Raw genomic sequence first — 14,392 nt, 5'->3', positions numbered from 1 at the left:
TATATTTACAGCTTGTCCTGTTTGTATATCATGTCAATATAAGTATTTTTGGGTGTGATAAGTTTATTGAGACCATAAATCTTTAGTAAACTAAGATATAGTCATTCTGAAAAAGAGTGACCATATATCTTTAATTTGACTTGATTTGATTGGTCAATGCATTATGAAGACTGAAATATATGTATGACCTCTGAGATGGATTGCCATTGCTGTATACGCCTTTTAAGTCTGAGAGTATGACTCATGATGACTATTTATCCTGGTATATTTTTTTTCTCCTTTGTGACATCAGCATTTTTTTTTTTTTTTCATTCATTTTTATTATAAAAAAAATCACTTAACCGCTGTTGTATGTATGTCTGGTCTGGTGATGGCATCTGGCTTATTGAGGTTGACCTTGAACATCAGTCAAAAGTACATTAGTGAGTGTTTACACCAGCTGAAATTGTATTCTACAGTATAAGTATAAGGATCGTAGCCATAAGCATTGCCTTCTAATGCTTTTTTTTTTTTTAAACAAAAAATTCTGTCTCTCTCTTTCTCTCAGGACCCCCAGTACATGCAGCAAGCTCTGACCAATGCCTTATTAATGGACGCAGTAGTGGGAAGTCTTCAGAGCAGCAAGGCTATCTATGCTGCTTCTAAGCTGGCTTACTTTGACCGCATCAAGATGGAAGGTAGAGAAAGATGTGCTTTGTTATGGTTATGGACATATTTGCGTAATAAAACTGTGCCCGTTTGGAAACTTTATGACTCATCGAGACTACAGTAATCTTTCACTTTGAGTTTGTGCTTTCATCACCTGGTTAAGGTTAGTTGCTTCTCTTTGCTTTGTCTCCAGTCCCAATGATGGTTCCCAAGACAACTGCAGAGATACTAAAGCACAAAATTAACCCTTCGCTGGAACTTGCTTCACCTCAGGCTGTGGATGTTCTTCTCTACACATCAGGTACACACACACACACACACACACACACACACACACACACACACAGCTTTTAAATGTGTCCCGTAAACGAGCAGTTTCTCCATCATTTCTCATCAACACTGTTACAACAAGTTTCAGCCTCTTCCCCTTTTTTATTGGTCATTGTGGGAGTCGATGATGTGATTGGCTCTTTGGAGCAGCAGAGCAATTTCCCAATCTAACTGTGACACTAACGCGCATGCACTGACATATATGTTGACTAATGCACAAAAAAAACCAACCTGGTGTTTATCTGTCATCACTGTGGCACACACTGACATAAAAAACATGCAGATGCAATAAAGTTCCTCAACCACACTTCCTCCCCAGTCTCATATTACAGTAAACAGCAAAAGGAGTTGCAAGATATTTAAAAACATGCTGGGAAGGAAACCTCTCCTCAATCTCTTAAATAAATGGTCATAAATATGTGGACTCTCTTCTTTTTATTGTGAGCTGTGAAATCATAGGAAAGCACAGGATAAGTGCTTTACATAGTGATTACAAAACTGCAGCGGGAATGGCTGTATGGGCTGTCTGGGTCCTGGGGAGGCCATGACTGAGGGTGTGCAAATGTTTTTTGTTTTTGTTTTATCAAGGTTTGCTTGAATTGCGTCGGCAGTGGGTCTGGGATCATTGTCATGCTGAAAAAGTAAGCTGTTAATATTTCAGGGTGTAAAAGTCTCATGGTACTTCTTTTCTCTCATAATTCTGTCAATTTAAAAAAAAAAAAGATTGCAGACTCTACTTCTTTCTAAAAGGAAGTATAAAGAACAGACACTGACACAAGTTATGAAGAAATGTAAGGACTGCAGAAGTAGGGCTGTTCGATATAACGATATATATTGGATAACGATATAAAAACGTCTATCGTCTATCGCCGAAAACGGCGGCCTTTACAACTTATGTCTAAAAATGTATAGTTTCATGCATCTGTTATACAGTCATTGGTTAAAACACTCGACTCCAGCTACATGACGCGCAGCTGGAAACACTTCCCGCAAGACGAGCTGCCTGAGATTCACATAATTCATAGAAAATGTTACATTTCTGTGATTTATATCGTTATCGGGACGATAGAATTCTTACATCGGGATATGAGATTTTGGCCATATCGCACAGCCCTATGCAGAAGGTTGGTTTTTTTTTAAGTAATTACTTTAGGGTTTTTTTTCTGTCCTAATTAGTTGTTGACTGTAAACAAGGGGAAGAGAGTTTGTGTAATAAAAGTCTCTGTCTGGACGTGACCTGTGGACTGTTGTTGGCTGGCGGCTTGATCCTGACAGGCCAAAGGGATGAGTGATTTGATGAGAATGCAGATCATTTTATGGCCTTCACAGTCACCTGATTTAAACACCTAAGAAGACACAGTAAACTGTGCGTTCCACCACACCGGAAAAACATTAAATAACATAGAATATCTTTTTTTTTTTAATGATATTCATCCTTATATTAGTGTAAAGCAATAGAAGAGTAACTGCCAAGGAAGTGAAACTATCTTCTTGTAGTTTGTGGTTTATTTATTTCTTTTCTTCCTTTAATATGTCACCTATGAATTGTGGTTATTATTTGTGGCCTTTGTTGTTTAGTGCATCCTTGATTTTTATCCTGGGGCACCGACAGCCTGGCACATTATATGGCAGGAAGACCGTGAGTGAAAAGCTTTAAAAAAAGATCCACAGAGCCATTCAGTGGCCTTCAGCAGGCAGCCATCTGGGTCCACTTAAATACATGCTGGTGGCAGACTAACCCCTGCCACTAGCACAGTCACACTCAGTGATCCACACATTAACAAACACATTTCAGTTCTTCTGTAGCAGTCTGCTGCTCTTTGGGATTTCTGCTGGTGAAAAAGAACAAATCTGGCCATTCAGGTCCTCCCTCCCCGGCCCTCTCGGACTCTTTCTCCCTCTCCGGTTTGAATATAGGTCACTGAATTGAGTTCCTGGCACAGATCCGGTTCACACCCCCTCTCCTCTCCCCTCTGTTCTCACCACACTTTTTTCTTTTTCTAACTTTTTCACTTCATAAGTCCTCTTACCTTCTGTTCCACTGCCCTTTTCTGCTCCTTGAAGTAAAAACACAGGATGTTACTTTTTTTTTCTTCTCCATGAGCTGGGGCATTTTTTAAAAGTGCTGAATCCGTTGGGAGAAATCTGACCGTTGGTTTGGTTGGGTGGAGTCGAGCTGCAAAATAACATTGACATGAAGTGCTTCCCTTCACACTGCTGGAAGAAAACTCCTAAGTAGCCTCTGGAGTAGAAGACAGAAATCTGTATAAGTAATATTCACTGCAGGCCAAGTGTAATGATAGGGTGTTGAGAAATAACTGATAAAGTGTGTGTGTGTGTGTGTGTGTGTGTGTGTGTGTGTGTGTGTGTGTGTGTGTGTGTGTTCTATTTCAGGTCAACTATGGGTATCGGTAAATAAGGGGAAGGTGATGGTGTTTGATGCCTCCAGCTGGTCCCTCACACACACCTGCCATGTTGGGAATGCTAGACTGGTGAGAGGAACACATGAAACGAATAATCAGGCTCAGACTGCTCTAAATGATTGTTTCCAGACATTTTTACTTAACGTCTGGTGCATGACTCCGGTTATCAGTGCAAAAACTCCACCCATCTGCTGTTCAAAACTTTATTTCGAAGGGGCAACCAATCAGAAGAAAGCTAAAACATCTTGTTTAAGACAACGAATGAAATAGATTTTTTTTTTAAACTGTAAACTTTAGAACTACAACAGTTAAGCTCTAATGTAAATGTCAATACAATATGGAGCTGGAAATGAACATTGCAGGTCCACTCTTAACACAGTTACAATTTTATTTTTATTCATGAAAATTTTTGTATTCAGTTATATGGGTTGGCTGATGCCTGTCCCAGATGTGACAAGGCAAAAAGGAGGGGTACGCTATGGACACGTTGCTTGACTAAGGGCTAAAACACACAGGCAGTCAGGCATTCCTGACCAGATTCATAAATGGAGTCACCAGTTAGCCTAACCTGCATGTCTTTGGATTGTGGGAGGAGGCTGGAGTATTGGAGGGAGAGGGAAAACTTTCCAACTCCACACAGTTCAAATCCACTGACCAGTTGTGTCAGTGGATTTGAACCTGGGACTGTCTTGCTGTGATATAACAGTGCCATAGACTGCACTACTGTGCTATGCATGAAAATCAAAAGAAAAGACCCAAAAAAGCAGTAGTAAATATTCAAATTTGATCCTTTCACACAGTTAAGCCTCTACATGTTAAACTGGCTTCTCTAAACCTCTGCTAGTAGTCTTTTTTCCACCACTAAATAAAAACACCTGGCCAGATGTTTGCTCATCGCTGAACTAAATCAGCAGATAAGCACACCACAGACATCAGGTACATATTAAGTATATATATTAAGTGGTTTTTGTTTCTCCTTCTCTGGCTTCACTTCAAACATTATCTTTCAACATGAAATCTCATGTTTGTACGGAATCCATGGTGTGTTTTGAATAGTTTACATTCCCTCAAAGAACAAAGCATTTTCCAGTGATAGCTGGCTGGAGGGTTGAAAGCACCAGCCAGTGGTCGAGCTTCATAAACATTTTCTCCAGGAGAAAGGATTTGTGAGGTTTTAAGACACTTCTTAAGTCTAACCCTTACTTCAACTGTGCAGTTCAGTTACATGAAATATGTTGGAAGTGTGAGACAGAGATGGGCGGAGTATGTGTTTTCACTTATAAAACACTGGCATGACGATTTCTAACTTTCACCAGCAGCGTGAAAACAGCTGTTGAGAAAATATCATGAAATTATTGTAGACAAAGTAATTTAAACATTTTTTCTATTGATAATTTTTAGCTGTAACTTCCAAGTCTATTTGCACATTCTGTAACACAGAGGTACTTGATATTAGAAGTAATGTTTGTCAGGTAGTGTTTCAGTAGTTTATTAGAACAATTTTGCCGCCTAGTGGACATGCTGAATATTGCGTCCTGCATGAAGCTCTTAGCAGCTCAGCTGGAAGAGCTTCTGACATTTAAAAATATGCAAAGACACCTGCTGTGGCGACCCCATTGTGAATGTGGGAGCAGCTGAAAGGAGCTTTAGAATGAATTGACTGAGTTGTTGGTTTTTTTGTTACCCAGGTAGAAGATTTTGAAGATCCAGGTTAAAAATTTGTGTAAAGCTGTAATACCTGCGGACTCGTGCTCAGAAACATGTTTCTGGTTTCAGAACTGCATGTTGGAGGTTGACAAAGATCAGGTGTGGATGGGCTCTGAGGACTCAGTGATCTACATCATCAGCATAGTGGCCATGGTGTGTAACAGACAGCTGACTGAGCACAGGGCAGAGGTCACAGGACTGGCGGTCGACAAAGACAAATACAGGTAACGCAGAACAACAGCCACAACAAAAATACACAATCACCCCCCCCCAACTCGGGCCGCACTGCCTCACTGCCCTCACATCACATACCGAACACACCTTCCCAGATTTTCTGCTAAAGCTGCAAATTGTCTCCTCTCTCATTCTAATGTGCTGTTCTTGCTGTCACTCTGCTGTTTCGACCCTTAAACCTCCAGTATTCTCATGGAGGCTTTATAAAGAAGTTTATTCATCACTGCCAATATGATATGTATGAGTACCAACTTCTGATCGAGGGAACACCCAGTTTCTGTTTGTGTATTCTAATCAAACAGTTAATAATTTCAGTTATAAATTCGCAGTTTAAAGAAATGAACTTTGAAACAGAAAGTTAAGAAAAACAGCAAATAAGCCATCAGCAATATAAAAGCATTCAATTTGTTTGATGAATTTCTTGAACTTGTATACTATTCTTATTCAGATGAATAACAATATCATAAGTCGACTGGTTGTTTCAGCAGTATTATCATTATTGTTAGGTAATTAAAGTTGTATTCAAGGAATGGAAATGTTTGTGTCTAATCCACTCTGTTCTTGAAATGTACATTAAAAATAATCTTACCAGCCTGCTTTGTTCTTCAGCCAAAAGGTGGCATACTCCTGCAGTGCAGAGGGGACAGTCATGGCGTGGGATGTCTCCACATTGCAGGTTGGTTTAATATCAACCATTGTTCACACCTGTTTGCATTTCTCTTTCAGCTTGTTTGACTTTTCCTTTTCCTTCAGGTGAAGAAGCACTTCCGCCTCTCCTGCAGCCGTCTGCAGTCCATTTACAGCTGCAGCGGCACGCTTTGGTGTTGTAAGTTTCCTTCACACTGGACAGTTGGAAAAATGGAAAATCTGAGACTTTGATGATGTAAAGTGAATACCCTCTCTTTCCGTCTTTCCCTCTGGTCTGGTTTAAGGCTCCAGAGACAGGATAATGGAGGTGTGGAGGAATGGTTCATTAAAACGTTGCATGAATTTACCAGAACAACAAAAAGGCTCCACAACTACTTTCAGCTGTGCTCTGATCTTACCAGAGGTACAAACACACATTTTGCTCTTAATATTGTTTTTCTTTAATAAATGTATTTTCATTTTGTAAGAGTGACCCCGTTTCACCTGATGTGTTTGTGTCAGCGGGAGGAAATGTGGAGTGTGTGTGCAGATTCTGGAGAGGTGTCTATTTGGCACATTAAAGACTGCAGCAAACCGTTCCACCGCATCACCCTACAGGACTGCACCGGATGCTACTGCATAATTAAAGTTAAAAACCAGGTTAATACACACACGCACGCACACGTACAGAGCAATATGGAAAATATTCTTATTTTTATGGTTGATGTTAATATGATAATCAGTGAGTCTCAGAAGTGCTAATTTTTCACATTTGAACATTCAAAATACAATGTTTTTGTTTTATTTTTATTTGTTTTAGTCCTTCTTTAATTTGTTAAATTCTAAGAGAAGTTAACTAGTTGCAATAGGAGCTTAGGGGAGAGTGGGGCAATGTAAGAAATCTTTCAGTGAAGTTAGCCTTTCAATCATGAATACAACACAAGAATAAAATGGGTATAATGCGGCTTCAGGATCTTAGTTGTTATTCAAACCATAGCAGCAGAAGCAGATCATTAAAAACAATATAAGGCACAAATAAAGGGGTCCTTCAGTCTACTTGCCCTTATGAGGAGCAAAGCTCCATCCACACAAAGCCCCCATCCATTCACCATAAAAAGTTAATGACATTCAGCGACTTCAAGTTTATTTTTAGAAAGAGGGGCAATACATATTAATGAACATTTTAACAAATGTAAATATGCCAGATTATAGCCTTGGGCTAATTTCCATCTGCAGACCCTCTGGCAGGTTGGTGTTAAACACAAGTTAGTAAAAACATACAGAGACACTATTTACAGGTCATGTGACAAGGACAAAAACAGTGATCACATTATACTAGAACAAACAATGACAAGGAGAGTGGACACAGAGGACAGTATAGATAACAATAACGGAAACACATCAATTATATTGCACAAACCCAGTATTGTATATGCCCTGACCGTCGTGATATTGCGTTCACCCATTGCACTAACAGTTGTTTCCCTTTTTGTAATACACTAACTCTTTTTCCCGTCCAATATAAAACATGATTATTAAACATGATTACATGTTTGTGTGTCCCTCAGCCGCCCTTTTAAGTGACTCTTAAAGATGGGTAGACTTGTACTTTCCCTCACTGACAGTGGAAGACTATTCCAGAAGCTCACTCCCTGATATGACAGAGCATTCTGTGAAAAGGTGGTCCGCCTGAATGCCAGTTCACAATCACCTCTAACAGTGGCTCGAGTCAGTCGAGACCCGGCAACACTGCTAGACTTTTGTTTAATAAAATCACTCATTGGTGGAGGCGCCAGACCATATATAACTTTGTATATTAGACAGGCAGATATAATTTGAAATTAGTAAAATTTAAAAACTTGTATTTTTCTAAAATTTGACAATGGTGATATGAAAAAGGTTTTTTTATCTAATATTTTCAATGCTCTTTTGTAGCACACTTCAATTGGCCCAGTAGCAGCAGAGCTCGTATAGGACCAACTTGTAATACAATATTCAATATGAGCCAGTATCATTGAGTGCAGGAATGTAATCGCTGCTGTGTCTGTTAATGATGTGCGGATATGTCTAAAGTTCTGTATATTAACATTTACAGTTTTCACTACTTTTTTTTAATGTGTTTTTTAAAGGATAATTTAGAGTCTAGTAGCACTCCCAAGTACTTAAATTCCTCAACATTAATTAATGTTAATTAATTCTTGTGCACCTTTGATCATTGTATTGGTGCACGACAGTTTCAGCTAAGCTTTAGCTGTCAGACTGTCGGCCTCACATTTGACTCTGGAATACTTTGGCATACACAGAATTTTGTGGTCAGCTGCAAAGACTGCAAGGTACCCAAGTCCTGGCGATGCAAAACAAGCCCAAATCACCATGTTTCACAGTTGGTGTGAGGTGTCTGTGCTCACATGCTGTGTTTAGTTTTCACCTGTGCATTATAGCTAAGCGCCTCCACTTTGGTCTCAGCTGTGACACGTGATGTCACATGACAGCGTCAACTCTAATATGTTATCTAAGACTGCTCCTTTGCTAGCAAAAACGGAAAAATTAGTGTATAATTCTTTAGGATGAATTTGGCCCCACCTGCTCATCTTACCCCACTTTCCCCCGGTTGTTAACGAATGTTAATCTTAACTGATGCTTGAGAAACTATTTGACATTTAACCAAATTAACTAACCTCTTTGCTGTGTAGGTGTGGGTTGGCGGCATGGGTCGCAGTTCAACCAAAGGGAAGGTTTACATCCTGGACACAGAGCGGTACCAGGTCCTGAAGGAGCTTCACGGCCATACCGACAAAGTGACAGGGCTGTGCTCAGCTGAGGACCGCTACGTCCTCAGTGGAGCTGGAAAACATGATGGGAAGATCGCCATCTGGAAGGTGGAGTAAAGAGGCAGAAGGACTGAAATGATGTTTTATAGTCAGAGTGGAAGTTCTCACTGAATTCCCTCTGTTCAAACAAATCCTGGATAATGAAGGGAAGATCCATATTTGGAAAGCACAGCAAGGAGAAAAGCAATCTGCATCACCGGGATATGAAGGAATGCAAAGAAGCTCAAAGTCTACATGAAGTATGACCAACTCGGGCAGCTTCTCCTGTCTTCTATGAAGTTAAGATTAGAAATACTAACAGAACTTATTTTATCATTTAATGAAGGAAAACTCAAGACTGAAAGAGGGAAAGTGAGCTCATGTTCTGCTGGATAATTTTTCAATCCAAAATGCATCAAAGTTCACTTTAATGAAGGTTTTGAACACATTTAGTGTTTATGTAAGTGCGAACACACATGTGGTAACAGCGTGTGACTGAGCCATACCTCCAACCGTGTTTTTGACGTTAGTGTCTGCAGCTCAGAGGAGTCAGAATACCCCGAAAACAAAACTGCGGTTGAAGATTTCACCATCACAGTGGGAAAGCCCCGATAGAAGATTATTTTGATGAAGGGGATGCTTTAATGGACAGGAAATATGATGATACGCAATGGTGGGAACTGGGCTTAAACTTGATCGACACTCAGGTGTGGGTCAGAGGATCTGCAGCAGCTGGAATATGTTTGAACAGGTAATAAAATAGGGGCTAACTGTACAGTATGTCAACAGTAAGAGATATTTTTCCATTGTTGGACAAAGTTTTTCCTTTAATTTTTTTTTTTAAATCTTTGTGAAGGAAGTTATGTATTTGTAGTTTTTCCCTCTATCAGGAGGATTATGTAGAAACCAACTGGCCAATTTCCCGTAAAATTGCCAAGCAGGTGGAGTATGGGTAAATGAAGGAACCATTTTATTGTTTTCTGGGTTTTTAACACTATGTAGCCACTTGAAAGTCAGAGTTGCACATGTTTGTGACAAATTACAAAGGAGTTAGCATTGGGTTTCTTTGGATCAAGCTGAAAAAATCTATCACATTAGATTTTCCCCATAAACTTTATCCAGAATTCACACAAGTGGACTGCAAACCAAGCTTTACCAAAGTTATTGTATAGATTTTTTTTCTTTTCCAAAGATTTTTAGTCTATTATAGCCAATCAAAACCAACGACAAATAGGAAGTTGTGTCACGATGCTGCATCGTTTTGATCTACAGGTTGAACTTGACATACAAACTTGGACTTCAGCATTAGACCTCGAGCATGCTCAGTGTACAGAGGCATCTAGTCTGTTTATTTTCAGAGCAGTTTAACAGTTTTCTCTTTGGCAGGCTGCTGTTCAAGAAGATTAACCAACCGAAAGGTCAAAATTCCTGTTCACGCGGTGCCTTACAGATATTAAACATTCAGATATTTATTAGGTTAAATCAGGCTATAAAATGTTTCACGCATGTTATAATATATTTATATTTTGTGATTTTAAGATGGCTTTCAACTCGGTGTTGTTTTAATAGTAGCATTATTTATATTAACTTAGTGGAACTGGAGAAAGTGTCTCACACATAGAGAACATTAAGAGTTTTAAGCGTTTATTAAGTGTATTATAAAACTAAAGCCAACTTCATCATCACTGGTTCTGGTTCACAGAACTATTTTTACATTTTGTCATCTGAGGTTCAAACTGAAGGTTAAACTTGTCCTTTACTCTTGTATTTATACTCTGTATATAACTGCGACACATGACGATGTTGTAAATTAAACGAATGACAACTCAGCCATTGTATTTATACCTTTGCAACCTTTGCTTTTGCACAAGCATGAAAATGTACATATTCTCTTTTTTTCTTTTTCTTTTTTTTTAAACTGACAGTCAGTACACTTATTAAAGGAAACCTCAAGTCTGTTTTTATTCTCAGCAAACCGAAGCTTCAGTGTACTTTCTGCTCAGTTAGAAGGATGGTTCACAGGATGGACAACAATAAATACTTAATGAAAAAACAATTTAAGACTCCTCTGACTTTGCGTCTTTCTTTTGAACTAAATCCAAATAATAAAAAATGCTGTTTGCTGATAAATCCTGAGTGGTTTCTCGGACTCACAAACTATTGCTCTATTAGTTCAGTTGGCTTTGTCGTCTAACCAGTGTAATGATTTGTTACTGCGCAAATCTCGACCTGCATACTGTTTGCAAAACTGTTTACTTTGCACTTTCTAGAGTTCGTCAGAAGAGGGCGCAATTTGATACCAAGTTCATATTGGGTAAAGCCTGAGGCTTGATGAAGTGGAGGTTCATAGTTTAGAGTTAGCGACATTAACACAGTTCAGACACACATAACCTGCTTGTTTCCCCTGTGAACTAATAATTGCTTGTAAAATGTTTGAAATCAGTATAAATGACATTTTAATTTTCAATCACCAATTTAAGTTGTTTTACTTGGAGTAGAATTTATTTTTATTTCAATAAATATAAACTCATCACACTGACAAACATGCAACTAGCAACTATTACCCCAAGATTAAAAGAATAAAAACCGGTTGATAATTTCAGGTCTGCAGTGTAAAACTGTTCAGAAAACAAAGAGGCTATTTGACTCCTGGCTCAATCCCTGCTTAGGCTGCAGGGTGGGAGACCTGCAGTAACAAAGGTACAGCAGACTGGGTCCACCCTGCTCAAGTGTCCTTGAGCAAAACACTGAATCCCTGCAGGGCTGCTGTTATGTGAATGACCTCCCTGTGGAGTTTGCCAAGGTGTTTTTACAACGAGGCTTCTCTGAAAATCCTTTCTAATACTCAGAACACTGTGTTATATGCACTTGCGTGCAGTTGTATTTGTGTGTGTGTTTGACATTGTTTTGTAACATAAAGCCATAAGCAGCTGTTAATCTCTCACCATGCAGGTCCACTAATGCCTCAGCACAGTACATGATAAGTTGTTTTCTGTGCCTCCTGCAGCTTTTAATCAGTTTCCTTTAATCCATAAACTTTTACTTCAGGAAAAGGAAAACACAACTGTTTGTGCTGCACTTTAACATACAAAGGCACAGTAGTCTGTGCTATAATGCTATAGAGAAGTTCCTGATGCCTTTATTAAGAATTTATCAGCTAATGCTGACATGCATGTTTTATTCATCTTCTTTTAACTCTCTGTTATATATAAAATAGGCAATACCTCTGTAGTTGTTGTCCAAACAGCACCCTTCAACATAATGAGTCATGCCCTTAATGTTCCATTCTTTTTTTTAAATTGCCTTCTTTTCAGTTTAATTTATACAGCATCAAAACACACGATTAACGTCAAGATACCTTATACCTTTTTTATATTAAAAAGTCTACACAACATTTGGCAACAGTGTGGGGAAAAAACCCCTTTAAAGAGGACGAAAGCCCCGGCAGATCTAGGCTCAGGGTGGAGCAGCTGCCTGCATCGGCTGACTGGAGTGGGGAGAAAGAGAAACGGTAAACTGCAACCGCAGCAGGAAGAAGAGAAAATGTAGACATGCATGTGAATGTGGCATACACAACAAATGCACCACATGTGATAAAGAGGGAGTATCCCAGCAGCCTGAGCCCATAGAAGTGTTACAGCAGCAAGGGTTAAGCCCGGGTTAAAGAAATTTTGAAGGCTAATTTTAAAAGGAGACAATGCGTCTGTCTCCTGAATCCACCTTGGGAGCTGGGTCTACTGGAGAGGGGCTCTTCAAAGCTTGTTGAAACACAAGCCAGCATGCAGTCTTAGAGCAAAGTGCTCTATAATAACATGATAATATAACAAATATGATAGTGTAAGGTCTTTGATAGCTTAAAGTTTTCAGGCTTTGCATATAGGGAGAAAAAATTTGAATTCAATTCTGGATTTGATAGTGAGCCAATGAAGAGATGCTAATATAGTGGCAATATGATCTCTCTTTGGCCTGTTTCCCCATCGATGCGGTGCTGATGCAGAGCCATTTGTGCCTTTTGAAAACCAGCCTGCATTTCACAGGAAATGAAAACTGAATGCTACGCAGCGTTAGGATAACTTGGGCACATTTCTGTGGAAAGAACATAACTGCTGAGTCAGCAATTCATAGCTGGGCCCAACACGTTTGTGCTAACTGTAGTTTTGTCAGTGGGAATGTGTGGAACTGGTTCTAGATTTGGCTTGGGCACCTTGTACATGGAAAAGGGGCATTTTCAGTACCCTTGCTTATTGAAAGCATTAACAGCATAAACATATTAAATGACTGTTTGTAAAGAATATAACCTGTTCCTTGAGTTCCTTGTCTTGTGTTTAGTCTTCACGCTGTGGGTTTCAGGGGGAAGGACATGTTCTGTATATATGGGACAGCTGAAAAAAAATGTTGACGTTGTCTGTGGTTTGAACAGACAACAGTTCAATGCTCAGCAGAATTTTTTGCCAGCTGACCATTGTCCACTTTAAAACAGTAAGAAGACACTGCTTTGAGGGTGGGACAATATTTTTTCATGTCAGACAACTTACATTGCTTTAACATGTAAACAGCGTTTATGCAGAGCCACATAAGTCACAGTAAGATTAGCAAGACTGCATTTTTGAGTCTATAAACGGGGTCTTGAGATACAGCAGGTCATAGAGTTCAAGCGAGACGTGATTTTATGTTTTCTGTAACAACTAGTCGGTTTAGTTTTTGCAAACTTCACTCAAACAGAAGTAAATAGCTCCTCTGTTGGGACCTATTTATACACATTTATTAATAATGACTACAACGAATACAATATTTAAAACACATATTCACAGAAAAAAACATTTACAGTACTGACTCATTGGTTTACATTATTTCTAAAAGCATCATGTTTGCATGTCTTCAGTTAAGTATGGTTACAGTTACGGTTAGGGGTCAGCTTTTGGGCCGTCGTTGATGACGGCCTTGACCTCAGAGGGTTAAACTTTGGAGGACGGGAGCTCTGCTCATGGAGTCGCCTGTAAAATAATACAGTGTGTTTGTTTTAGTAACTCTGGTTTCTTAAGTTTAAACAGAATTTAAGCTGCTTTTTTAAAGCTACAATTGCACCATGATACTTTTAGAGCTGTTTTTGTTTTAATCAATCATATACATGTTGCATTTCATAAGGTGTTAATGATGTAAACATAGATTAGCTGACTAATTGATTCAACTGGCAGCAATTTTCATAACTGATGAGATGTCAAGGATTCAAGCAGCCTGCTTAATTGTATATAAATTGTTAGCAGCCCCAGTCAGCTGACTGCAAATGACTAATTTAACTAACTTCAAATCTGCTTGGTCTGCAGCACTTAAGCACAACTGAAAGTGAAATGATGGATTTACAGCTTTGCAATATGATAGTGACACTTCTTTTTGGAAAACAATCTCCATCAACAGAAAATAAATAAAATATAGCTAATGGCTCTGTGTGAGTTACAGCTCTGCACCACAGTGTCTGTCTTTTCTTTTTGAAACAATGAATGTGAAAAGCACAAATGAGGGAAACTCAGGAGGGAAAATGTTACTGTATATTAGAATGGGTGGTTTTTTTGATTGGGGGGGGGGGGGGGGTTGCATTCACCAATAAAATGCATG

At 39.1% G+C, this 14,392-nt stretch overlaps 1 protein-coding gene across 2 annotated transcripts in view; it reads left to right on the top strand.

Annotated features, from left to right (window-relative positions):
• The window catches only part of dennd3a (DENN/MADD domain containing 3a), a 28,250-nt gene extending 17,415 nt beyond the window's left edge, over nt 1-10,835 (top strand). For both annotated transcript variants that reach the window (XM_085262586.1, XM_085262585.1), the window contains exons 22-30: nt 548-677; nt 842-949; nt 3,373-3,470; nt 5,178-5,332; nt 5,952-6,018; nt 6,096-6,168; nt 6,275-6,393; nt 6,492-6,629; nt 8,663-10,835. In XM_085262586.1, coding sequence (XP_085118712.1) covers nt 548-677; nt 842-949; nt 3,373-3,470; nt 5,178-5,332; nt 5,952-6,018; nt 6,096-6,168; nt 6,275-6,393; nt 6,492-6,629; nt 8,663-8,857 — 1,083 coding nt within the window. In that variant the 3' untranslated portion in view covers nt 8,858-10,835. The remainder of the gene's footprint in view (nt 1-547; nt 678-841; nt 950-3,372; nt 3,471-5,177; nt 5,333-5,951; nt 6,019-6,095; nt 6,169-6,274; nt 6,394-6,491; nt 6,630-8,662) is intronic.
• Nucleotides 10,836-14,392: the final 3,557 nt, after the last annotated feature.

The sequence above is a fragment of the Mchenga conophoros genome, linkage group LG22 (genome assembly GCF_057382185.1).
Source record: "Mchenga conophoros isolate Kocher_MC1m ecotype Shallow Benthic linkage group LG22, M_conophoros_male_GT1.1, whole genome shotgun sequence".
Lineage (NCBI taxonomy): Eukaryota > Metazoa > Chordata > Actinopteri > Cichliformes > Cichlidae > Mchenga > Mchenga conophoros.
Note: the sequence above shows the minus strand (reverse complement) of the source record. Positions and strands in the feature narration are given on the sequence as shown.